This window comes from Pseudopipra pipra, chromosome Z (genome assembly GCF_036250125.1).
Source record: "Pseudopipra pipra isolate bDixPip1 chromosome Z, bDixPip1.hap1, whole genome shotgun sequence".
Taxonomy (NCBI): Eukaryota; Metazoa; Chordata; class Aves; order Passeriformes; family Pipridae; genus Pseudopipra; species Pseudopipra pipra.
This window is the reverse complement of record NC_087581.1, coordinates 17754192-17782165: the sequence shown is the minus strand read 5'-3', so window position 1 is coordinate 17782165 and position 27974 is coordinate 17754192. Positions and strand designations below refer to the sequence as shown.

Here is a 27974-nt window from a genome sequence, read left to right as displayed (position 1 = left end):
AACATTTAACACAAGACCTGTTCCTTCATTAAAAAAAAAAAAAGGAAAAGATATTTCTAGTTATTTAGATAACTTATTCTTCCCCTCTAAGTTGTCATTATTCTTACAGTTCTGGTCACCTGACAGGACATTTCTATCAGCTGACCTTACAGGAACACAGTACTCTAATACTAGTTGGGTCACCTCGAGCGTACAACTACTTGCTTTCATTTCAGCAGGGTCCATAAAAAAAGCCATGTCAGAAGCCTCAAGTCACATCCATCATCCTTTAATAAACAGAAGTTGTTCATTACAAAAAACAGAGTCATTAAAACCCTGAGCAGCTGAAAGAGCAGGAAAGATCAAGACCTTTGCTATACTGTAGCTGCTTCAGCACTAACAGGAGAAGAGCACCGAAATACAGGATTTATATTTCTCCTGACTTCATACAGAAACAAAATCCCAAAGGTTGACAGAAATATATTTAATGAATGAAAAAAAGAGTAACACCTACTTGCTTTTATGCTTTGCCATTAAAACAAAATTACACAATTAAAATGTTGGAAGATTACTACAAACAACAAAATAATAAAAAGACACCATTGGTGGTAAATTGGTAAGACTGTTCCTTTAAGCAATATGGCTATGCAAAGAACACTACTACTCAGGTTTTAATAGCTGGAAAATACAAGCATGAAGCAGAACAGGGGACACACTAACAATACTGGAGACATCAAGCTCATTGTTTATGAATTCTCTTTTCCAGAGAGTACCATTTTCTAAACATCTTAAAACAAAGGTTCAATAACAGAATCCTCTTTAGTAAACACCATAAAATCACAGAATGATTCAGCTTGAAACACAACTAAGGAGGTTGTGCTCCTCATTGCCACAGAAAAGCTCACAATGTAAGAGAGGGTGAAGCAAAAGGAAGAACAAGTATCAAACTCACCATGGACTTGATTGATTTCTGAATTCTGAGAAAGAATTTCATCTGCTAATTTTTGAGCAGTAGGCAAAACTTCTGTGTGGTGCACTGTGATCAAATACTGTACAAATTTTTGTAGTTGGTCTCTGTTCATTTGAAAGAGTGTCTCTGAAATGGGGAGATGCAGTTTGACCTGATCTGGCTTGCGGATCCGGTATAAAGAGAGTGCCACAACGTGGGCACAGTAAAATATGTCCTTGTTTCCACAGCTACAGGTCACTGAGGTAATCTTGCAACGATCAAAGCTGATAGCTACATTGCAAACAGTTTCTGGCTCCGATTGCATTGCAGGCTCTGTTACTGTGCCACTCAAGTGGAAACCTGTGCAAGGAAAAAAAGAGAACTTAGTGATATATGTAAAATATATCTCATTATCAAGAATCTTTTGTTAATAGAGTAAAAGTCGTTGGCTATTTCTGAGAAATGATACATCTTAAAGAACTTGCTTAATTACAAATATGATTAATCCTGTCTTTTGTACATACTGCTTTCATCTCCAATAAAATCAAAAGGGGAGTAAAAAGCCCACTGCCATTCTATCACAACATTCTTAAAAGTCTGACAGCGAGAGAAATATTTACTTGATAAACGACAGCTGCAGAAGTAAGGCAGCATCTCATCAAGACCGATGTGAAATTCCTATACCTCAGTAAATTGGCAGCAATTTTCCAAACCCCCCACCAGGGAGCCTGCCACACCTATCAGCAAATGTAACCATTCTCTCAATAAGTTAGAGGGAAGCAGTGCACTCTAGTGGCATGAACACAGGTCCTAGTCTCAACTGACTCACTGACACAAGTCACTTAATCTCTTTGCTTTCAACTCTCCCACCACTGAGCTCATGTTAAAGCTCACCTTCCCCCAAGTGACCCAGTAGAACAGCCATGTCTGTGCAGCTCTTCGGAGATACAAACTGCTGCAGTTACCAACACACAGGATGTCAGATTTGTAACACTGAATGAGACACATGCACTGTTCCAGACATCTGCATTATGGTCCTGTTTTCAGTGCAGCATAACAAAGCACAAGGCAAAAGAGCTATGTTTGCTTATATTGTAAGGAGATGTGGTATACCACACTTTGCTTTAGCAAAGACACCATGTGTAGACACAGCACAAGGTCTCAAATGCTGAAGATCCAACCTAAAACCATCTGTTTGCCCAACATGAAGGCCCAGGTTTGGCTCTCAATGATTTAACACTGAATAGCAGTGACAGCGGATTTCTTTTTTACTTTATGTCAGCAAGACACTAATTTCAGCTCAAGCATTAAGTCAGAGGTGCAGATACAGGGCAATGCAACTAGATCTCATACGCCGTACCAGTATTAGATTTGGACAGTATATATAAAATCTTGGATAGATACAAATAAGGTGTTATACATTTTCTACTTATAATGGAAATAATATAAACCCACACTCCCTCAAAGTCAAAAACTGATATAATATTCTTGAAATACCAGAAAAGTGTATTGCAGTAAGCATTGTCACATGAAGATTAGATAAGGGGGAAAGGAAAGAAATATATACATAGCTCTAACCAAAAATGCTGTATCCCAAGTAATTTTTAAAAAGCTCTTCAACTTACAGGAAACTGAGATAAAAATCTCTCATTTTTTTCTATTTGTTTACACTGTATGTTTCAGAGCAGGCTGTGCAGTCAGCATCCCTGTCTGGATTACATTCAATTGCAGTAGTCTGATTGATACTCTATCCTGAAGAAGGTCACGCACACACTAACCTTGACTTTGGAAGAGAATGTTTACCAGGTAAAGTAAAGAGTCAAGGCTGAAGAGGCAGTAAGCTGTAAAGTGCACAGACAGGAAGGGAAAGCATGAACAAGCCCAGGCCTTAGGCAGTATTCTTGCTCTTGTCTCCACTCAACCTTTGCTGAGAGAAGGGGAGTGGAACTGCCCCTCATATCAGGAGCTTCTCCCTCTGCCTTTCCTTTTGGTTTTTAAGTAGTCACAGCATGTTCCTCCAAGTACCTTCTCTCAAAAAGAGAAACTTTTTAAAACTGTATTTGTTTCAGGTTCATTCCCAGTAAGTGAAAGTTGGATTGATGGTCTCAAAGAAACTGCATGGGAGTTTTTTTAAATATCAATTTTCTGTGAAGCACACAAAAAACTCTCTAATCCATTAGCTGAGGAAAAGTCTAATGCTTATACACTGAAAGAGCCTGATCCTACTCTTAGTAAGTATCTGAACTCCTATTAATTCCAGTAGAAAAAGGCCCAATAAAAGATATTCCATTAAACGGATGTAAAATAATAAAAAAGACCAGCCAGCTACCCCAACAATACTACCACTTTTAATTTGTCAGTACATAATTCAAACATTCAGAAAAAGGTAAAATCCTCCCAGAAACATGAAGGTCCCCAGAAATATTCATTGTTAAAAGCAAGCCTGCCCTTGAATCCCTTTTCAGATACAAACACAGCTCATGGCTCCCTCTCCACTGAGTTTTTTAAGAATTCATATTACAAGAAGCAACATTTAGAAACACAGACCCTCATCTAAACAATGACAGCACTAATAGAGTCAACATACCTAACCTGCCCTTCTTAACTCTCAGAGTTTAAACAAAAACATCAGCTGACCTTGCAGGCTAAAGATGTAGAAGCTGCATATTAACTATCCCACCAGGAATGCCTTGTAATTATTGAACACTGTTTTCCTCCTCTTTTTCTGTGTTTTTAAAGAAAGAAATTTTTTTTAGTAAATATGACCTTTAAAAAGGTTTCAACACACCAGAGAAAACAATTCAGGAAATTTCAGCTCAGGAGCCCTGGTAGGGTTGTTATAATTAACCCACCAGACATCAAATGACACCACCTCCACTGCCCCCAATACTGCAGAATACTGAGAGAGCTGTTGCTCTCCTGTAGACATAGCCTTAAATCTTTTATAACCTAACCATCTAATATTCTCCAAATAAAGTATGAAAAGTCAGTAGCAGGTAAAAAGTTGATGCACTGTGCTTTGCTAGAAGGTGTTCATCAGAAGTAATTCATAGCTTGCCGAGAAGCAAGATGTTACATGGCCCTGCAAGAAGACAACCTGTGCGGGGGCTTGAATATAATAACGTTTCACTAACAGGTCCAAAGATGCAGAAGCCGTCTTTTCACCTAAAACTTGCAATGCCTCACCCTAAACAAGTACTTCCCTTCAAAGGGAAAATTTCTTTTACCCAAAGTTACAAAACCTTGGCTGGAAATACTTATCCATTCCAAAAATCTCCAAGAACACTGAAGAACACTTTTCAGTATAAGAGTTCATTCATTATTATCTAAAGACAACAAAAGAATTGCAGGTGGAAAAGCATGTGTTTATTACAGAAGCTACTTATAGAATAGGCATGTATCACCTTTTCCCTTCAGCTGCTGCAATTTGAAATGTTTTACTCTTTTCAAACCAGCATGTGACCAACAATTCAAGTCTTGCTGACATTTTCAATGTGCAGAGGCTTTGCATTCTGCAAAAGTGTGTTTAGAAAAAGCAGTTGGAGCATTAAGACAATGTATAAAAGCTCTTTTACAGAGGGATTTTGCTGCTGTTGAACACTCACCTCAAACATACCTCAAAAGTTATTTAACAGCCAATAAGATAGTGTTCTCAGCTGTTGTACTTTCGGAAGGGGATTGTGCCAAACGCCATCAGGAGGAAAGCATTAAGAAGTCTGTGAATTTTACAAAGCAATTTTTGCCAAAATCTGCTTGACAGCATCTAGTCCATTAACTAAAAACATTCTGTGACTGTACAGCTGCCTGATAAATAAAAATCTGCACTTTTACAATGCAGTATTTGCCAGCACAAGTATATATGCTTGTCATAAAAAAAAACCAACAACAAAAACCACTTTAGAATAAAACAAAAGAAAATTCAAATTCTAAGGCACTAAAGAGGAGAAATAACAGTGGTACGTGGAGAAGCAGCAGCAGTTAGGCTTTTAGTTCCTCAAGTCAAGGGAATCTTGGAATAGGGGATTTCACTAATCTAATAGGCTAAGCAGCAAAGTTACTGCACTAAACAAGCACCATCAATGACATCTCACAAGCCAAATTCATTTCTACTGTCACCCAGTGTTAAAAAACATTATCCTCAATATACCCAAGCCCAAAGACACATTTTGAAAACATACAGACCAAAATGAACAAGAACTGCCATAACCAGCCAAGTGAAATGCTGAGGTGGGAAGGGAGGGAGGGTGGGAGAGAGGAGGATGTGTGCAGTAATGCCAGTGGTTAAAACAAACAAACAAACAAATCACTCTAAGTTCATCCTTGCAATTGAAGGATTTAATGGAAATGCAACCACACCTCACCACTAAGTATTGTTTATCCTTTACAGAAAATATAAAAATGTCAGAACTGGATTACAATAATACCTTACAGCTTAAAAAATGGTGCTTTTGAATAGCTTTTCACCATGTGCCTTTTGAGAATACTGTACATGCCTCACCCACTATGCATACATTATCCTAAAATCAGGAAATATACCACCAACTGTATTTGGAAAATGGATGTGTTCCTTGATCCACTGACTCTTTTACCATGTATATATACTTTTAGTCAGGAACATACGTTAGCTGTTTTACTACTACTGTTTTACTACTACTGTAAAACTGTTTTTACTACTACTGTTTTTACTACAGAAGAAGCCAACAGATGAAGTTATATATATAGAAAAAAATGCAAGAGCTTGTTGTGGGAGCTGGGTAGTCTTCAGCATGCAAGGTAACCTCCCCCTAAATAACCTGATGTTGGTTATCAGAATCATACACTCTGTCTTTAACAATCATTTAAAATAACTTACAGGCCTATGAGCTAGCATTTATTCAGACTACTATATTACTTGGCAAACACATTATCACTGTGTAAACACCTCTGTTTCATCTTGCCTACCAAACAAAAACAGTAAGAAATGCTTATGGGAAGTAGTTTCCAACCATGCCCATTACCTATTTTTTCATACTTACATCAGTGGTTGCATTTTTTTTCCCAAGACAAGCAAAAGTCTAAACTATATTTACCTCATTCAAATTTTGCCTTTTAAGAAGTAGTTTTCCTTTAACATGGTAAAGTAGTATCCTATATTCAGTTCTGTCTGAACTTTGGAACACTCTAAAAACAGATGAACAACACACTTTGAAATTATTGTCAAAACTTTGCATGCCGCTTCTCAGCCTGAAGCTAAGGTTAAGAGCCTATTTATAAACAGAGAAAACACTGATTTAGGGTATAGACAAGCTTATGTTTTGAGGTCACTGCCACCTAGAATAAAATTGGCATTTTATTCCACTGCAACCACAGAGGATCTGTAATAACCAACCACCTGGATTCCACAACTCCCCTCCATACAGACAATAATCAGAATTTTATATTGCAGGATTTTTGCCAGCAAGACAGTGGGAGCAGCATTAAATAAGACCATGCACACACACCACACTGAAAACTTAAAGGTTCACTACTACTGGCACATACTAAGAACATGCATGCTGCAACAGTGACAGCACTAGTGACTTGAACAAAAATATTTGTTCCAACACTATGGATTCAACAGCTACATTAAAAGAAAAAAAAAAAATCAATCTTACAGGTCTTCCAGCCCAAACCTTCAAGTCTGAGAACTGTTCAACCAATTATGTCCTTTAGACAAAGGCATCCACTAACCCCTCAAGACAAACTTGATCATATTTCTGATGATCAACAGCAGCTGCTTATCACCAAGCAGGAGTCGTGGGTGATTAGGAATGGGATACATCCGTCCAGATTACTCTTCCCTGAAAAAAAGGAAAGGCTGTCCAAACAACAAATAACTGCCATTATTCCTGCCCATTAGCCATATCAGGTCTGGACTGCTTCAAGACAGATACAGACTGCAGCAGCTCATGCTGTCTGGAGGTGGAGGCATTGAGCAAAACATTCACCAAATGAGCATGGTCCCTCAAAGTTTCACTGCTATCCTCGTGATTGAACAACGTGCAACCCACCCCACAGGAACACCATACAGACTTCTGAAGGACATTCTTACCAGCACTTCTCACAGCCTTAGATGACATCTCTGCAAAACCTGAAAGTTGAGAACTCTAACTCATTTAATATGGATATAATCAACCCCATGTTAGGTGTTTGTAGCATTCAGCTTTGTAGACACCAGGAAAGCATCAAAATCTAGGTGTAAACAAGAGATGTTTAGAAAAGTGCTTTCTAGACAGCAGTAATATAGAACTTTCCTCTAGCATAGTGATGTTCAAATTGTGATCTAGGATGCTGTGGCAAATGATGTTTATGGCTTACAAACCAGAAGCAGAGCTGAAGCAGACAAGTCTCTTCAATCAAAGGTTAAACACAGTGCTGAGATTCACTAAAACTGTGAATGCCAACAGAGACCTGTGAGGAAGGCCAGCAGTCCACGGCTGCAGGTTACTATCTATGCTGAAGAAATCATAACCTCTGCAAAATGTGGGAAAAGTAAGCCTGAAACTTTTGAGGGAGACTTAATAGACTAGCTGAGCTGAGGGAAACTGGCTGGATATATCATATAAGCAGCTTGCTGCAGTAGAACTGTGAAATCACAAGTCATCAAAACTACCATGATGCTGAAGAGAAACTGGAAGTAAATTCAAAATGAAGGGCAGGGGGTAAAGAAAGGGTAACTAATACTCAAGAGAGTTGCTATAAGTGGAGCTACTCACCATGCTGTCCAGAGCATCCAGCTAACATACACTAAAATGTCTGTAGGTAAATTGTAATAGAATATAAATATAGGTTAGCATCATGCTCAAGTTTACATTCATCCATAACAAAGACTAGAAACAAGAGGTTAAGAGAGATTACTAACCTACATTTAAATTTTGCTAAACAAACCTTCACTCTGCTGGCAAATTTCACAGGCCTTATTTATTGCAAAGGGAAAAGCCTGAGACAGGAGAAAGCACAAACAGTCTGCAAGGAGCTGCACCCTGAGAATACACTAAGAGTGCCCAAGAACAAGGACTGCTTATGACCAGTCTTCAGAGGGTCAGTGCAAAGACACTTGTTAATAGCTTTTGAGGAGGAATTCACTCCTAGTATGGTGGGGAGAAGCTGACATCCTTTCTGCAGGAAGCAGGCAGCGGAAACTCCTCCAATACCCTGTGGTATCTACCTCTACAAGTGAAATCATTTCAGCTTTTACCACAACTTTGGATTTTCATCACATGTGCAGGGAGAAACTATGATTACTTGCTACAGCACAAGTATCAAGATCACAAATGGGAAAGTCACTGCAAATGAATAAGAGCAACAAAACCAAACGATCTCTACTCTTTTCACATTCTTTATTGCTGCTACCATGTCCTTTGCTTATGTTACACAGGCTGTATCAGCTTCACTTTACTGTCTGAAGTTAGGGTTCAACCTAATTTGTACAGTAAAGAATCATCAGCAGTAGTTGTCTACATGGCTTTTCAAAGACGAACAGAATTCAGCTAACACTGGCCACAGAACAGCACAAAGGTTCAACAGAAGGTGCGTGAATGCAAGAAGGAAAAACCTTTAAAATTACATCCTGCTTGACTCATTGCTTTATCATCAGAAAAAACTGCTTTCTCATACACTTGATAAGAGCTTGATCAAACATGTATTTTTAATCAGAAGAAGACAAAATCCTAAAAACGAAGACAACAGCAACCACTGATATGAACATGGGAAGAGATTTTAAAAATATGAGAAAATTACTAATTCCTGATAATAGTGTGTCTGGATTTCCACAGTCACACTTACAGTTTGAAAAACCCAGCACAGGATGTCTGAAACACAGGAATCCTGCAGTAAAAGGTATTTAGGTCATTCCAACAACAGAAAACATTTCACTGAGTAATTTAAGACTGCACCGAAACAGGTCAAATTTAGGCTATGCAAGAGCACAAGCAATATAATTTTGAATCTAAACTGACCTTCCATCAGGAAATGTTATACTTGGCCTAAAAGAGTAAACTACCACTCCCGTTTCCATTACTAACTGGGGAATAAATAATTTTCTTTTGTTTAAAACGGGGAGGGGAAAAAAAGAATAAATCAATGCTGCATTTGCTCCAAATGAAAAGTGGCACAAAATTCATAGAAAATAAGGGAGACCTTTTCTTTATGGCCATGATTCTATTCTTCCACTCGTATACTAAATATCCATGAATACTTGTGGTTTTATTGCTTCAATTTTCTAGCAAATGTTTGTGAATTACTGCAAGAGTCAGGTTATTCACTGAACTGCTATTTCATTCATAATCAAAGTGGAGGTGAAAAGAGAAAAACAGGCTTTTAAGTGTGGAAGCAACAGTCTCTATGTAGGAACTTGGGAGGAGCTCAGTTCATTTTGGACTGTAAATTTTACAAGATAAATGTTTTCAGCAACTTCTTCTAGTCACCAGGGCACTACAAAGGATTCCAGCAAAAATAATGAAGCACAACACAGTATTTCCTAACAAAGCAAGACAGAAAGCCACTAAAACCAGAGCACAAAGAGTTCCAGAACTGAAGTCTAAAAACCCACCAATATCACAAGTGAGTCACCCTTGCATGGCTGAAGCCAGCATCAGAGGAAGCATCTTTTTTTCTAGCTCTCTAAGGCCAACTGCAGTGAGTCACAAATGGGGACTGGAATCCCCAAAAAAGCTATTGTAATAACAATAAGAGTCGTTTAAAAAAAAAGGTCAGCACAGGTCACTTGTATTACAAGCCAAAATATCCTTGATAACACTGGCGTGCAGCCCAAACCCACACAAGTAGACATAACTGTTTGAAATCAGGTTCTTGTGCTTCACAATTTTCCCTACTGTTGCTAAAGTAGATCCTACCCCACTTCTCAACAATTTCAATTATTACTCCATAAAATCAAATCAATATGCAGCAGCCCTGGCTAGTGCACCCCATCAAAACTGGGTGATAAGACTTGACATACTAGTACTCCTCCATACAGACATGCACCACCTTTTTCCAGACAGGGACGAAGAACAGGCTTCATGTAAGACAAACGGATTTCCAAAGGGAGAGACAATTTTCAGTGTAAGTTGCTCATACATCTGTTCACATCCATAAAACAGAAATACCTGTCAGTTCAAAATAAAAAACTAGGTATGTTCCTTGGCATTTCTGATGTCTGGGAGCTGCACACACAGCAAGCACTTAGAAGCTTGAGTAGGGGCGCGCGGATGGGGAAGCCCAATGTAGATTCGTCTACTAAGCCAATTCAGAGCACTTGGCTGCTCCTCAAGCAATATAGGTAGGACCAGTATGCAATTTTCTTCAAAAAAGTTTTTTTTTTTATGAAGTAAAGAGAAGCCCACCCCCTTCTCTAAAGCCATACACTAATTCTCCTTGAGAAGGAGAAGCATAGGATTCTTCCTTTCAAAAGCCAACAAGTTTCGGGGAATATTCACCTCTAACCTGCAGCACTCAGAAATTTAAGAAGTTACACTTATCCGACTGTTAATAAAAGATTCTAGATAGTACATTAGCACATAACATGCCATTCAAGCCTCTATTAACATACATAAGGTTGAACAATAAAATGCAACAGAAGATTTTTTTTTTCTTTTTTTTCTTCCATGCCTCACACCCACAAAATCAAAACCTTCCCGACACCAGCAAGGTGATAATGAAAAGTTTGGAAAGACAAGGGGATGAAGCAAAAACAGAACTGCACAATCAAGGAAGCAAAACTTCCAGGACACATTAAGGAAAACAATCTAAGAAAGGAGGACAAATTATACACCAAAATACAAGCTAATCTGTCATTTATTAAGCAAGTTACTGGAATTCAGCATGCTGCAGTTCAGGTTCCAGACCAGGTTTTACAGTACATAAGCTATTAGACTGACCCAAACAAAAACCATGTCTGGCAACATATAACATTTCTAACTTTCACTGACAAGCCAAGAAACACCTTGCAACTACCTTTTGACAGAGGAAAAGGAAATAATTACAACACCACCACAATTTATTTCACTTTTATAGTGCAATGTAGGGAGACACAGAAACAAGGCAACAGAAGACAAAAACCTCAAGGATGGCTCCAGTGAGCCAAGGAACAAGCTGCTTTCATGAGACCCCTGCTTTTTCTCGCAGTTTATTTTTCCTGGGCTTCAGCTTCTGCTAACTTGTCTATACCACAAATATTAGCATCTGTGATAAGCTGGTAGGTGGTGTACCTCTGGAGGTGTGGTTAATGCCTTGTTTTGTTAGTTTTGGTTGACTACTACAGTAGTCAAGAGTTACGCTTGCTGGTGACCATCAAACCCAACCCACAAGACACCATAAGTACACTGCTGACTAATTTTGTGATTCAATGTTTGTTAATTTTACTTATCTCAAACCAGACACACTCTTGTAGGGGTGCTAAATTTCTTTTTTGATGCAGTTCTCATGCCTACAGGTCTACCTTTTGCAGTAATGAAACGTTCTCTTGTTTATGCTCTTACCTTTTATCATAACCTACCTAAATGTAATTGAGAAGAGGAAAAAAGAAAGACCATTTCAAGTTCTTGAAGAAAATCATGTGTATTTGAAGTCCGAAACAGATGATGGGTGTCAAAAAGCTGAACAGGAAACATGTCTCTAACATCAGTTGTTGATACTATTGCTAATGGTTAAAGATTGTTTTCTAGCTTAGATAAAGTAAGACTAAATTCAGTGATGCACAGTACAGGACTGTCATCTGCCTAAGGCTGTACCGTCCCACTGCATTTACATAGCAAGACACCAATAACATTTTCAGTGTTGCTCAAGATACTCAAATTGAGAGACATTCTAGTATTTGAAGTAGTTCTGTGCCACAGTAAGACAAGCATAAGTAAAAGAGAATTAAATTCAGTATCCAGCCTCTCTTACAACGACAGAGAACTATAACCTGAAAACTTGGCCTTTAAGTTTTAAGCATGTCAGTATTCCAGGTCTCAGCAAAATAAACTGAAATATTTTGAAGTCGGGGCCCTTACACAAAAGAAGAGAGATTTATTTTCTTCGTACTTTAAATGGCTTAAAAGAAATTTAAATTATTTAGAAAGAATGCTCTCTGCCTTGTCCCCTGCAACAACATCCCCACCCCTTTCTGCAGATTTCCCCTGCTCTCTCTCAGCAGTGTAATTTCAAGGAAGACAACTGGGTACTTTGTCAGAGCTGTCCATATTTTAAAATTATGATGCCCAAAGTCCATACATACCCTCTTCAGACAAATTGGAAGGAAAAGAACTGTTTAACTAGCACTATGCTTCCAGAAGGTCAATTATGATTTAGATTATCTATTGAGAAGTGGTTCAAACAGGTCATTCACTATACCATAGGAGATCAAACAGACTATGTAGCAAGGGTTACCATTCCCTACATATGGTCTTTCCTGTTTACTTAGTAAAACAGGAGGCTTCCTCCTCTGATAAGGAGTGAGCCAGATATCAGGAGATACAAGCAACTTCCTTAGAAATCTGTCTTTCCTCTCTGCAGTCTAAATCTCTGGATGAGAGTTTGGCACACCATACTTGGATGCATCTCCTGCCTTTCTTATTCTCCAAGCAAGTCTTAACATTTTAGATTCACAGACCTAGCTTGGTCCTAACTAGCAATGTTGATGTTTTAAGGTTAAGTGGGGTCTGTTTCCTACACAAATATTTGAACATCAGACCAACTGTTTTCAAAATACTTTAAAAACATAATGACGTCAGCAACAAACCTGGAATATCCGGTTTGCAGGGTATGCAGCAAGAAAATACTGTTTCTTAGGAAGAAAACTCCTATATCTGAGCTCTCACAAAACAATGCCTGTAAAATGTGCAGTGCTAGCTGAATCTCCCAATCTGTGATCTACATTAATTGGATCAAAAAGCATTCTCACATATTTTGAAAGAGGGATGAGGGAAATCATTGCTCACCTTTTCAGTGTCAATTCTTATGTATGCCTTTTTTTATTTTCAGTTCATCTGCTGGTTGCACACATGAAAAGAAGTAGAAAACAAGACATCTACTACCTCTGATGAGACACTTAAACCTATCACCATCTCATCCCTGCAACAGGCACTTGACATGCCCACTTGTCCCTTTGCTGAACAATTCCTCAGTTTGAATACAAACAGCTGAGCATCTGTGCTGGTTTTGGCAGGGGTAGAGTTCATTTTCTCCATAGCAGCTAGCATGAACTACTATTTTGGATTTGCACTGGAAACAGTGCTGATAATACAGAGATGTTTAAGCTGTTGCTGATCAGTGCTTACACAGAGTTAGAGCCTTTTCTGCTCCTCACTTCACCCCACCAGCAAGGAGGCTGGGGGTGCACAAGGAGCTGGGAGGGGACACAGCTGGGACAGCTGATCCCAACTGACCACAGGGATATCCCATCCTATGCTCAGCATATAAAGAGGCTGGAAGAAGGAAGGAGGAGACATTTGGAGTGATGACGTTTTTCTTCCCAAGTCACTGTTACAGCGTGATGGGGCCCTGCTTTCCTGAAGACAGTTGAACATCTGCCTGCCATAGGAAGCAGTGAACGAATTCCTTATTTTCCTTTGCTTGGCTTTTGCTTTACCTAAACTGTCTGTACCTCAATCCATGAGTTTTCTCACTTTTAGTCTTCTGATTCTCTCCCCCATCTCACTGCAGGCAAGTGAGCAGTTGGCTACGTGGGACTTAGTTGCCAGCTGGGGCTAAACCACGACAACATCCCTCTTTATGAGTTTACCCCTAAGAGCTCAGAAATGTTGTTCCGTTAAAAGCACATCTCAGCACATCCTGCTGGTTTGGGCTGCTGGAACACTCTACCCCTCCCTGATCCCCTTTGGTTGCTCATGGACTATCGAGCTGAAATTAGCTATTCATTACATGTGAAGGAGTCCCACACAGAGCAGCACCCTGCTGCAAAAGACTCCTATTTCACAGGGCAATTTCACAACTACAGCATCTGCTACCTTACTAATATGTATATTTAATGCCACTGCATAATGTGCAGAATCATATGCTGTTTAATGCAATTTGTTCAGATATTATGTGCTCTTAAGTAGTATTACTCTCTTTGAAAAACATTGTACTTTTTACAGGCCGCCTCCCTGGTGTTCCTTGTAACAGAGCCCCAAACAAAAAAGCAGCTCATAGACTATTCTAGACCAAAAAACCTGAGGACTCAGGGTGAGGCAAGCTTCTGGCCTGCACTACTAATTTAGTTCTTTTCCTAGGTCTCTCTCCCCAGTCTATACTTTTACACTGTTTTGATATGAATTGAATTGGAAAGAGAATCATATCTTGACAACTGGTGGGACACATACTCCAGGCTACTCTTGCCACCAGAAATGTGAGTACTCGTATTAAAGCAGCAGCTTTTGCAACAGACTTTATTCTTTCTTCCAGAAGATGGTCAGAGTACTAGCATTAAGTTCTACCACATGCAGTTATAAATCATTTCGTTGACATAGCAAACCACCTCAGAGGAAAAAAAAAACACCAAAGTTTTAAGCTAGAGTGTTTTGGAGTCAAGTGTGGGACCAGCACATGTATGTCACATGCTTCATGCCCTTCAGGAAAAACTTCAATATGCTCCTATGCCAAATGTCATCTTAAGACAGTCCCAACAATCCTCCCCTACACCTCATTCAGGGAAAACTGATTATGAACACAGTTATTTCAGGTGGCAAAATGATTGTGCATCTACTCTAGAAGGCAGCAAGCACTAGCATCTATGGTTGCCACCTCAGATTTTGACTTGAATTACATATTTCCAAAGAAGCGTAAGCACAGGAAATGAATCTGATCTGCATAACTGTAGTGATGCCCTCTGAGAAACACTGTTTTAAATCTGATTTGGAGTAAATGACAATCTGCTCTCTGTTGGAGGGAGAACGTAAATTCAAAGCAAAGGAGATTCTGATATATGTAGCTAAAACAAGCTTTATCTCAACTAAGCACTCACGATTATGCAGGCAGACGTGCTCTAGAATTAGTTTTCAGACTGTTTTGACGTTAGGAGTATTTGGGAGCCATAACTACACTTAAGTATCCCCACAGGCTGCATTAGGATATTAGGAACAAAATTCTAACTAGTCCATTCTCCTTGTTCTCTGCTACAAATGAATTTACAAATGAGCAAGGAGTGGCAGACAGCCCTTTCTGGCCAGACAAAGTCTCAGTCTAGTTTTGTCTTTTCTGCTATGAGCACGATACTCAAATAGCCCACTGTTTTGATATGACAGGATGCCTAAGGCTTTCCTAACCCTCCTTTCTTTATTTAGAAAGTAGACAGCCTTTATTTGTAAGGACAAAAAGGATTCAGGTGGACTGGGCCTTTCTGCTCACCCAATACACACATGAAGGCTCCTCTGATGTGCAATTCAAACTCTGTCCTGAGAATTTTGTAAAGCAGAGCATCACCCCATTGCCTGAGAGCATAAAGGTATCAGCTGGCTTAAACAGGCTGCTGTCTGCTCGACATTGCTGATCAAGAGTATGGATTGCAGAGAAGACTGTACCAGGGCGGAACTGCAGAACGGAACACCATCATCTGCCCCTTAAACACATACGCCCACACACAGAGTTTGTGTGCAATAGAACAACAGGAAAATTCTCAGATAATCTACATTTTGGATCTACTTAAGACATGCTATAAAACAACACAAATATTTAATTTCTTTATCCTGCTACGGAAATATATGAAGTTTCTCTTTTTAAAGCAGAAAGCTATTCAAACAACACATCGATACCTCTCAAGATGAGGCAGTGGTTTTCCTATCAGTGAGGAAGGACCATCACAGCTATTGACATCTGTGAAGTATATGATGGCAAGCAGAGTTATTTCTCAAATTAATTATGCCAGCTTCAGAACAACCAACCAACAACAACAAAAATCTACTTCTTCCATCACAGGCATATTTAACAAAGACTACTCCCTTCCAGTCCACATGAAGAGAAACAGTCTGAATACCAAAATCATGAAGCAGAACCAAGACTCTGCTAAAAGAAATTAATTTATATAGTTTTTTAAAATTCATCTACACAAAATTCATCAAGTAGAAAATGGATCTGTTATATTCTGGTTTGGGAAATGTAATATGATTTTAAAGTATTCCTGCCAGCAATAAAACTGGTAGAAAAAGAATTTATTTTCTTTTTAAGAGTAAGCATGTCATTGTTTGCATAGCTGGTTTTGAAGGGTGATGGTTGCTCTTTACGTGAGAGGGCAATGGAAATTACAAACCTTCTAGACCATGAAAAACAAGACAGCTGAAGAAAACACCATTTAAGGCAGGATAATACTTCATTTCTGAAAAAATGCTGAATAGAAAAAAAAAGAAATTGTCCAGTTGTCCAGGATATTACGAGACATAACCTTTGTATTTTCTCTTCAGTCTGTCTTCCAAATAAGTGAATGCTGGAAAAGCCATGGCATTATTTCTATTTCAGGTGAATTCCTGGGATTTTGTTTTTCATCTACTGTCCCTACAACCTTAGTGTTTACCACATTTGGACAGGAAATTTTTCTATGACCTCATTTTCACAGTCAAACAAAGTGTTTCTGATGACATTTGCAGAATCTATTGCTCTAGTGAAATGGTGGTTTATTAAGAAATTATTACTTTTAAAATGTTCTACCATCTGACCAAATACTACTTGTAGTTATTCTTTCAGAGTTAATAGTGAAATCAGTAGTAAACTGAACTGAAAACAAACTCTTTAACCAATTTTTTTCCTTGTGTAATTATTTGTTAAGCAAGTAAAAAAGCCTTAACGAAGAGAGAACAACATTATTTTGGATTTAGAGCTCCTGGCCTGGAGTTCTCCAGTAAGAAAACATCTTTCTTGAAAGCAAAGAAAACTTTCCTTCTTGCTGTTCTTTCAGGGTAACAAAGAGACAGAAAATAACTGCAATTCACTAAGTACCTATCCTTCCAATAACCTTATGAGTTTGTTCTGCTTTGTTGTCCTCAGGACTCAAAAGACTCCCCTGTAAGGAAGCCTTTCATTCCACCACTTGGATGCTTCACACCACTAGTCTACTCTTCGACCACTTCAAAGGGCAGAGAAAAACTTCCAACGCACCAGAGGCAGTTTGCTAATGTTTGCAGCACTAGAGTATTATTTATATTCATAATCTACAAAAATTGTCTGCACAGGGCAGGGAGGGTGGAATATAGATATTCTCCCTCTATCATGGATTGAACAGTGTTGTGTTGAGCGATGACAGTGAAAAGGCACGGTAGGACAGCAGAGTGGGAAGGACAGCAGAGTGGGCTATGCCACAGCAAGGCTGGCAGTTATCCTGGAGGAGTGCCCCTGTGACTCCCAGCCTCTCCGAGCCCCACACGGGCATCAAGTGGCAGCTGCCAAAAACTGGTTCCTATTTGCTGCGCTCTGACAAGCAGAAGTTCATATGGAAAAGGTTTGCAGGGCAAACTGACCCACCTCAGACGAAGGTTGTCTTAACACCAACAGAAGGTGAATTGCAAACAAAGGGAGGAAAAGAGCCCATGCTGTTGCTCATGGAGGAGTGAGCGGCACAACCTGGGAGTAATCTCTACTCCACAAAGCAGTGCATGAGAAACAGGCAGTCTAGACAGGATGGGGGGTGGGGGCTGTGCGGCTTTGCCTCGGCTATTGCAGTGCAGACTTTTCCCACATCAAAAGGAGGGGAAGGGAGGAAAAAGAGGCAGGGAACCTTGCAGGAAGACCCTAGTTTTAATAAAGCCAGAAAGCCACCATTTATTGATGATGCTTCATGTCTTGGAAAAAGTTATTTTGCTGCTTAATACGTCAAGAACTGTATTTTCCCCTAGCTGGGTCACCAAGAGCTGGATCCACTTCATTACCTCCCAATAAGTTTTACTGTGTCTAAGTTGATGCTAATAACCTTCCAGTCTATAGCCTACTTTTAGAAACCAGGCAAAACCAGTAAGCTGACTGTTTTAATGCACCATGGTAAACAGTTACTCAACAGATTAAAAATATAAAAAGAACAGCAGAGTACTCTGAGCATCCATACCCTGCGTATTTTTCTTCCCTCAAAGTTCTCCAGTCATATAACAGCTAGCCAAATGTACCAAGTCTCAAACTTTCAAGAAGGAAGATGGAACAGAGTAGGGGTGAGGAAAGGACCCATTGAAAAATTTAAGTCTTCATGAAAACAGAAATTATTTGAAATATAGTATTTAACCGTTGTTTAAAATATGCATCACTAAGTTTGGAACAGCTCGGCGAACTTAGAACACAAGCATATCTGTTTATGTGTAACTAAATACAGTGTGACAGCAGTTTGGATCACCTATCAGAAAGAATCAACTACAAGTTTCAATGTATTTCAATACATACAATACATTATTTGTATTCTATGTAATAGTCTATCTGTTTTTTCAAGCCAGTGCAGTGTTAACACTTCTAAAGTCTTTCACTATGTACTAAATCTAAGGTACCTAGCAAAATACAGCACATTCCAGTTGGATGTTTCCCAAACCATGTCGCTCAACTTTTTAAGTATTCCTGCCATCTGGCTACTAGGCTTTGTTTACCAAAACACTAGCTGTGTACACATTTCTACAGCAGCTGTAGTAAAAAAAAAAGAAAAGGTAATGTGATTTAGTAATTCACATTAAAAAATAGAAAACTCTAAAACTATTTTATCAAACCAGTTACCATTATACCAGAAAAAATAAATATATCTAGCTTTGTGTTTTGCTGTCTTTTCCATTTCAGTGCTTTAATGTTCTTCACCAATTCATTTCCCACTGACACTATCACAGGAAAGAAGTAACAGTGACTAAAGAATATGGCAAGAGCAAAGTAAGTCATATTGCTTGTATTATCTCTAATTCCCTTCTGGATAAGCACTGGTGCTACAGAAGTACGAACGACACAGGAAATGCTGTTATTGTAGTACCTCTGGTCGTTCTTAGGGTACATAGCAAATCATAGAGCCCTCTCAAAGAGACCCCAAAACTATGCTGTTCAGAGGCTGAAAGGTCCGATAAATTCCAGGGGCTCTTCCCAGCATCCGAGCCACACTCAACAAAATAAATATTTCAATTATGACTAACCCAAAACAATGCACAATGAAAGCTGTGGAAGTCCTGGGAGCAGTGGGAATATTTAAATTGGAAAAGAGTCTGTGGGTTTTTTTCCTATTCCTAATTACAGTACATTGTATTAATCAGGCTTGGAAACCACAAACTCAAGGCTCTTTGTGACTGAATTGTCATGGCAGCACAAAACACCCTTAAGGCCAAACAGGTGAAGAAGCATTTTCAGAAGATTAATGTGTAGATATCTTATAGGTGTATGGCATGTAGAGGAATTCAATCTCTTAAAAAAAAAAAAAAAAAAAGGCTGTGGTCTCAGGCAGCAGATAAGCTTTGGCTGCATAAAAGCCAATGATAGCATACTTGCAGCAGCTTTTTGGTTTTTTTCCCAAGTTCCGCTGTGCTTTAAACATCACGTAAAGCTCCATCCAGACACTTAGTCATTTCAGTACTCACATAACCAAATAAAACAGAATCTAGCGGTTGCTTAAGACATGCACAACCAGAACTGAAATAGTTGCACAAATTTAAAGCAAAAGCACATGTGTCTGTGTGCAAGAAAATATTGTCTGACAGTAATCTGGATCAACTACCAGACTCAACTGCAAACTTAGTAAGCTATGGGATAATTAAAGTGTTGTTCATACTTATGTCAGTAAGTTGAGTTATGTGCTGTTGGCTGTTTTCCACAAGCAACTCTGCCTGGTTTGGTACATGCATACACATTCCTTGTGGCAGTCACAGCTTGTTCTTACATCTGAATGAACATCTCAGACTGATCAAGCACTCTACCGTCCAGAACAGCTCTGCAGGGTGATCTTGCAAGACACTGCAGTAGAAAAGAAAGATCTCTTTGTTCTATTCCAGAGAACAGAATTTTGTGACCTAAAATTTGTTCACAGGTTGATGTTTCAAAAAGAATTCAGTATTTTTTGAAGCAATAATTAGACTTTTACTTCAGTTTCTCCTCTCTCTTGAGTCAGATAAACTGAAGTCTCTATAAGAAGTGATATGTTTCAATCCACACAAGTATAGCATCTGGCCAAGTTTTAGCCTGATTGGACTTAAGTGCTTTGTACAAAATTTCAGGCCACAAGAACAGCTTCTTCTTCTTCTTAGGAATCAAAACAAAAAGAACCATAAACCATAAGCAATCAAAAAATCCAACAAAACCTAATTTTATGAGAAGATCATGTAATATGCATAGAAATCAGTGAGTCTATCAAAGTAAAATACCTTCATGAATGGATCCTGAAGTGTCAGAAAAGTTATCATTAGGGGTTATATATGAACCCTCTACTAAGCCAAGAGAAAAAGCAAACAGGTAAGTATCTTCTCTTCTTCCCATCTTATACAAAACAGCTTTCAGAAGATCATAAAAAAAAACCCCACAATGAAAAAACGGAAGGAATCACATTAACTTTCCTCAAATATTTGCACACCATGCTGTGCTTTTCATCCCTAAGATAAAATAAAACCTAACATGAAAGATTCAAGCAACCAAATATTAATGAACAGAGATTTTATGATACTGCTCAGCTGCTGAGTATTTGAAAATGACGAGTGCTACCTTCTCACATTTATCCGAGAAACTTATATCAGGATTGTGCTGCAGATAGATATACAGAAGAACATGCCAGGTAAATCTCTGGTCAGGTAAGTAATAGGAAAAAACAGCAAATATTTAAAGGACATACTTCAATTTCTGAAGTTGGAAGAAATTCAATAATTAAATACTCCTTTTTTATGCCGATCAATGTTAGCAAAGAGAAATATGGGTAAGCAAAAATAGTCAAGCAATAAAACAAGAACAGCAACACTAGAATACTATTCATATCCTAAAGAAAAAGCTTACACTGTGATGCTTGCTTCAGAAACATATCACCCTTTCAAGAGATTAATTTCAGTTGTTACAAGCACATCTGATAGAGAAGAATATTATTCGAGTACCAAATTTAGTTTATCTTCTTTTTGCATAGAGGTAGAAAAGAATGCATTATCTTGTATAAAGACATTTATTTTTGATATTGCCTTGTATCTTCCACCTTGACCTTTTCTGTATTTCTTTTCTCTGGTAAATCTGAAAATGACAGAGTTATCATTGATGCAACCAGTGTTTTTCCTGTTCGTACAGGATAGACTTAATCACAGTTCCAGCCTCAATGAAATCCTTAGTAGTTAGGGAATATTTATATTTAGTTTTTAAATCTGACCTTCAAGGCGCATACAGCAATCTAAATACTTATACGAAAGGTTTCAAGAGTGGTGTTAGTTTTAGTTCTTTTCTCCCCTCTTTCTCCCTCACTCTGCAGTTCTGTGGCAAGAAAGAAATCCCCTTTTAATCCTCCCCTCAGCTTCTGACCCACACCTAACTGTTTTTCCAGTGCTAAGTAATATCAGTTGGGGTAGCTGTGGGTGAAAGCATTATTCACTTGCCCTGGGTTCTAGGAGCTGAAGTCTGTAGCTGAATTTGCACAGGTTTTCTAGGTTCCCTCAGCATCTCTGCAATGATGTACATAAATCTGAATTCAAATTTAGCAGAAGACAATATTTAATGCTGTTCAAAAGCGAGGAGGCAGAATTGTTTTGAAATTCTCCCTGAAAGGCAGCCTGTTGTATTAGAACAAAGCAGCTTATTTCGATCATTTCTTTGTTTGACAAGTTTGGCCTGGTTAGAAAGGTCATTTATGCCTCAAAGCATCAAATTAACATTTGAGGACATGAATTTTAAAAATGGCTATTTGCTTCTGCTCTCTAAATTGCTAATGATTTTTTCTTTAACAAAAAATACATAGCCAGACACCAAAAGGAAAAAGAGCCTTTTCCTCAGGCAAATTAGGCATTGATTTTACGTTCCTGTCAGCACAAGTTGACTATATCTTAATTAAACCTCACAAACAAAGCAGGTAATTCAAATGGTGTCAAACAAAAATAATCTTTAATTGCTGAAGAAATACTCTTTCGCATATCATATACAATTTTCTCCCTCCCCTCCGCAGAGACAAGCTCCAGTATTCCCATGTGAAATCCCCAGTGACAGAAACAGCTTCCAAGCATGCTTTGCACTGACTTGCCATCATTAACACAATACTGCTCATCTTGATAGTCTTGATTTTAATAAACTACATCATTACTCATAACGAATACAATTATTTATATAATAAATAAGTGTTGGGTTTTTAAAAGTAGTAAGCAAAGCCTATGTGCTTTTAAACTGGATAATCATAACTGTTTGGGACCAGACTCTCTAATACCAGGCCTTACACCTCCAAAAGCACCTGTGGTTTTCATCAACTCTTTATAACTACCAGCAGCTAAACTAAGAATTGCATTTCTCTGAAAACCTGACAAGCTAAAAAGCCATTCACAAAACTGCAAATATTCATCACAAAAAATCATGCTGAACTCAAATTATTCCAATCAGGTACAGTTTGAGCAAAAGCTCATACCTGGTCATTTGCTTCCTCCAGCTCTTCAAAATCTATTGGGCTGCATTGCATTCGTTTCCCCCTCCCGGTAGATGGAAGCAGGACAACAAACTGCAGATAATGTTCCCTGCTACATGGTGGTCTTGCTGGGTAAAGAGACTGTAATTTTAGGCTGTAATTCCCAAGCAATAGCAGCACCAGCTCAACTCCAGCAGCCTGCACAACAGCGACTGGCAAAGCCAGTGCCAACTAAGTTGTATCAAAGAGGTGGGACAGCAGGAGGAGACCAAAGTAGCGCACACAAGATGTTTATATTGGCAAGCTCTCTGGGAAACTTTCCTGCTTGCCAAAGAGTATCACTCAGAATTTACCGGGAATTGGGTTTTCATGCTCCATTCAAGGGGAAATTTCTATTTAAGAAAAACAAGTCACATTCACCATAAAAACAAAAAAATATCCACCTCCTCTCTGTTCCTTCACAGAACTTTTTGAGACTCAGGATGCCCCATAGCTCAAATACCCCATTGCCAAATGTAACAATTCACTTCCAGCCAGGGCAAGACTCACAGAAATGAAGACACTTCACAATGCTGCTCACCTAACAGCCAGATAGTATACACTCTGGGACAGTACTCTGTAGCAGCAAAAGCATTGCCTGTATGTTGCTAGGCACTGGTTCACATTTAAAAAATGTAAATTGGTAGTACAAAACACAGCTGTTGTTTTGAAGGCAACAAAAAAATTTCATACAACAGATCCTTACGCAGGCAAGCAAAGGCAAAAATTTCTTCATGTTCCCACCTGTCAACGTAAAGAGTATCTCTCACTGCTTTTTGCCAAAACAGGGAAAAGAGCAGCACTGAGCAAAGAAGCCTGCATAGATTTGCTTATAAAATGCTGCTTTGTCATTTTCCTGTGATTGTTATTTGTGTTATTTGTTGAAATATGAATGCACGGAAAAGTGAGTACTATTACAGAGCTACCCATAGAAGTTGTTTCTGAACACACAGTACATTGTCAGCACAAAATCCTAGATACTGTACTTTTACATTACCCATTTTTCAGCTAATAGGTTTTTAATAAACTCTTATTAAAACCACTGTAGTTTAATACCAGACAGGCAGGAGCAAAGCTTGTGAATATTTTTCCTTATTATTTTTAATTCCAGTTAGCTTTACAACAATATGTCGATTGTAAGGATCTGTGCAGCAACTGTCACTTCAAACAGCATAACTGAACTTCAAGAGGAAGTTTCCAAAATGTCCCAAAGGTGAAACCAAGACCTTACTCTTCCAGTCTGCTCCTACAGATACAACAAATCTCAAAGCAGTAGAGGAATGCAGACAACACTGTATCTCAATGTACTATTACAGTATCTCTGTGACTTAAGTACCACACTATTACAAGAATTTGTCAGCTAGCACCAAGCAGCTCTGTGAATACACTTCAAGGCTAGAACAAGGTTATACCATGTTTCTTGGTATGTAATCATCGATACTTGAGCCACCAGAAGCCATTAACAAGAAAGAGGACACAAAATCTCTCTAACTAAATTCTTTTTAACTGCGCAGGATCTTGGTTTTTCTACCTCTGGGCCTCCTGTTACCACAGGCCAGCCACATCCAAACCACACCAACCATTGTCTTGCATACAAAAGATACACTCAGCAAAATAAGCTACGCCATTTACATACAGAAGGTAATAAAATGCAGCTTATATTTTACTGAGTAAGGTAAAGAAGTGGAATATGGAAAAATAAAAATTCCAATTAAAAAGGTACAAAATTCAAAACAAGATTTGAATCAAAAAGATACGAGAGTTCAAAGTTAACAAACTTACTACAGGGACTGAAAAGACATTTTAACAAAAGTTTAAGAAAATGCTCCATTTACTCATTTAGCCACAGTCCCCTGCAGACAGTTATTTTGCTGTTATTTGAATCATTAGAGAAAAATGTACATAATATGACAGTCAAGCCAGCCACCTTCATCAAGTCTACATTGTGCCACAGTGTTCTCTGAGCCACGCACTGCATTTGGCATGGGGTTCCCAGACACATTAACATTCAGTTCCTCCTTGTTCCTGCTCAGTTGAGACTCCTGCAATGTCCCAGGATCTCCTGGCAAAGGGCACCAATTATACTGTCACAATGGCTCACATCCTGGTGTAGGGACAATATGGGATGCTGGGCAGACAGATCTGAAGCAAAAGCTGCCAAGTGTCTGCTTTAAGAGAAATGGAAAAGGAAATGATATGCAGCAAATGGGATGAGACTGAAAAGTTGTTTATTTGTCACCACTACAATGTCCAAATCCTGTCAAGGAAACCATCAAGAGAGATTTTCATCCTCCTGATTCACTACACCAGAGAGGAGAGGGAAAAAAAACCAACGAAAAAACCCACCAAAACCAACATCAAACAACTAACAAACCCATTCTGATATTTTAAAGCTTAAGAGGGGCATTTCCACCCCCACCGCATGCAAACTGAAAAACAGCAGCAAAACAAAGCCTTTTTTTGCGCTATGGCACATGAAAAAAAGTGGAGGGAAGGGAGGAAGGAGACACTTGGAAAGCTTTCACTCTCATATTCTGCAAAGTATTCTCATCAGAATCACTAGAAATGCCGTTGTTGCACTTAAAAACACATGACTTTTGGCTGCTTATAATACTAAGGAAACCGGTTCTGTGGGGTGTTATTTTCTTACCTAATCAAATAGCTGTCTAATTTACTATTCCTAATTTATCCACCAGCTGTGAGTGTTCTGCTCTCAGCTCTCTGGCTGCACGAGTTCTGTGGCAGTTTGAGCCACATTAGAAATCCAAAAATCCAATTTCCAGGCTTTCCCCCACCCCTTCCCACAATTTATATTAACACCGGAGGGAAACTTTCAGACCAGAGGCTTCTGTAGGGGAAGGGGGAAGTATATATATTTATTTACACAAATACTGTACAAACTAAAAGCAACTATATATATATATTACATTTCTGTCAGTCCTTTTAGCCCCTTCCTTTAACTTTAGTCCAGAAAGAAGCTTTTCAAGGCTGGAAAGTAACCAGTCCCTCTTGTGGGAGTGTTCTGGGCTTGAACGCTCCCCCCTAAGTTCCAGAAGTTACAGTTGTTTGTTGCAATCTCTCTCCTCACAAAGTCCAAGAAAATAGCTCTGAGTCCTTGCTCTTCTGCTGCTGTGTGATCTCTCCCTCTCAGTGTCATACCTCAGTTCGTAGGCTGCTGCAGTGTAGTTCAGCTTATCAAGCATCTGTGTCTTGGAATGTTGATTCCTCCTTCAGGTTTTTGGTTGTCCTGTGTTTTAGTTCACAGCAGAGACATCCTCTGAACCCTCTCTCTCTCTCTCTGGGGGTCACTCTCCAATTTTTGCCTGGGATTTTCTCCCTAGCAATCGAGCCTCCTCCGGCCCGTCCATTTGGCTCTGCTCCAATGCTGAGCCTCGCATCCACTCTCACTGAACAGCGAGAGGGAAAAACAGCCCTCCTCTACATCTTAGCTGCAAAGGTGGGGGAGAAGAAGAAGAGGGCCTGGCCGCAGGGCCTGCCTCTCTCTCTCCTACTTACCAGTTGTTTGTGAGTCACATCCATCACAAACATGCACTCATTCCAATGCTGTCTCTAACTCTGGCCTAGGCAGAGTTAGGGGGGCCGCAGGGCTCCCCTCTTCCCCCCAGAGGGGGAGAGAGGGAGCCCAGCCACCCCCTGGCCTTCAACACCTACACGCAGCAGACACCAACAGCAAAACAACCAAGACTGCCAGCAGCTTCTGGTGCTGTGATATATGATTTTTGAGCAGAAGTGAACAACATGGACAGTGATTGGCTCTCCAGGGAACACTGCCCTGGCACCCAATCACCTCTGAGCCCCCAGACTCTCAGAGGGGGGGCAATCTCAACCTATGATAAGTTCACCAGATGGGATGTCCCCAAAGACCTAGTGGGGGAAAGGAGGGGAACAAGAAGTGGTGTCTTAATCAGAGCCCTTGCTAGTTTCTGTAGAAGTTGCATGTGTATGCCTCTGAAAAAGAAGTGAGGCAAGAACATGCTGTGTTTCAAATTTCTTCAGTTATTAAAACTTAAAACAAGGACACAAATTTAGCCCAAGCACTCCTTTGCCAAAGTAGCTGACACAGGTAAAAAACCCAACATGGCACTTAATACACTGTCACAGAAATGAGAATCATCCTGGGAAAGCAGCTAGTACATACATGGGAGTTTGATCTCTTGACTATTCCTCTCTGCCCATTAGCAGAGGGACACAACAGCTGTAATAGCAAAGGGGTTGGTACTACATTGTTTTAGCTTTTTAAGAAGCCTTTTGCTGTTTTCTTCCTGCACAGTTACATTAACATTGTGCTAAATTGCTAATACTGCATCAGGATGGATGGACAAGAGCCTGTACAAGACAGGACCATCAGCCAGTGGAGCAATAACGGAAAAACACGTGCCACTCGGGCACCAGTGCTGCTCTATACTTTCGTGTTTTGGTTGGTTGGTTTCACTGGTTTGTTTGTGTTTGGTTGGTTGGGCATTTTTTCAGAGTTACAGTAAATGCTGTGCTCCACAGGACTTCTTAGTGGATACATTACTGGATTCACTTCCCTTATTTAAAGGACAAGGGCCTCTCTCTCTCAACTGCTTCTAAGTTCACTATGAGTCAGGATGACAAGGAACTTCGAGGTACTTGAGCAAGGAATATAACTGAACATAAAAACAGGCTTTAAGAGAAGTGAAATCTGAAAGATGAGGAACACATATAGCATAACACCAATGAAAACCAACTATACAACCAACATGGTTTCTGTTGTGTTAATTCACAGATCTAATTTTTTTTAAAAAAACATGCTTAGGTAGATATTCTAGTAAAATCCATCTCCATACATCAAATTAAACCTCTGACAGTGAATTTGAGAAGTAAATGTTAAGCTTTATGTGGTGCCTATTCTTTCCATGACTCAAACCCAGTGTAGGCAATTTCTGTTAAATAGCCTACAATATTTAGAAAGTTTGAAAGCTCCAAACTTCTGTTTTATATGGTTTATGCTGCATTTAACTAGACTTAGTCATTTTATAGCTCAAGAGGAAATCCCAGATTTGCTTGCTGGAATGAGAGGTGTAAATTAGTCTGATTCACAGAGGCAACCCAGAGGCTTCCTAGTAGTCACACTAATGTATTACTACTGTGCAGATGCCCCAGACAGAACCTGAGGCACCACTGTGGTATGCACTGTCCAGCAGCACTCACGAAATTTAATAATCTCCAACAGACAAGACAGGAAAAGGACAGTGGAGAAAGCAATATACATAAGAGTGACTCACCCAGAGTCACGCAGCACATCAGCAGGACAGAAGAAATTTACTACTTCTGACTCCTAAAGCCTCAACCACTGACTAGATGATGTCTCAAATTTTAAAAGGTCTTTTCCATACTAGTATTTCTGGTCTTTTTTGGGTATGGTTAAGACTTGGCCCCAACACCATCTGACAATGAATTTCATGAACTAGACCTGACTTGCACAAACAATTTTTTAACAGTTTAAAAAATTTTTATCTC

General features: G+C 39.2%; 1 protein-coding gene across 2 annotated transcripts in view; it reads right to left on the bottom strand.

The window, feature by feature from the left end:
* Window positions 1-27974, bottom strand: part of ZSWIM6 (zinc finger SWIM-type containing 6) — a 113866-nt gene that overhangs the window by 52244 nt on the left and 33648 nt on the right. For both annotated transcript variants that reach the window (XM_064643181.1, XM_064643179.1), the window contains one exon: window positions 932-1288. In XM_064643181.1, coding sequence (XP_064499251.1) covers window positions 932-1288 — 357 coding nt within the window. The remainder of the gene's footprint in view (window positions 1-931; window positions 1289-27974) is intronic.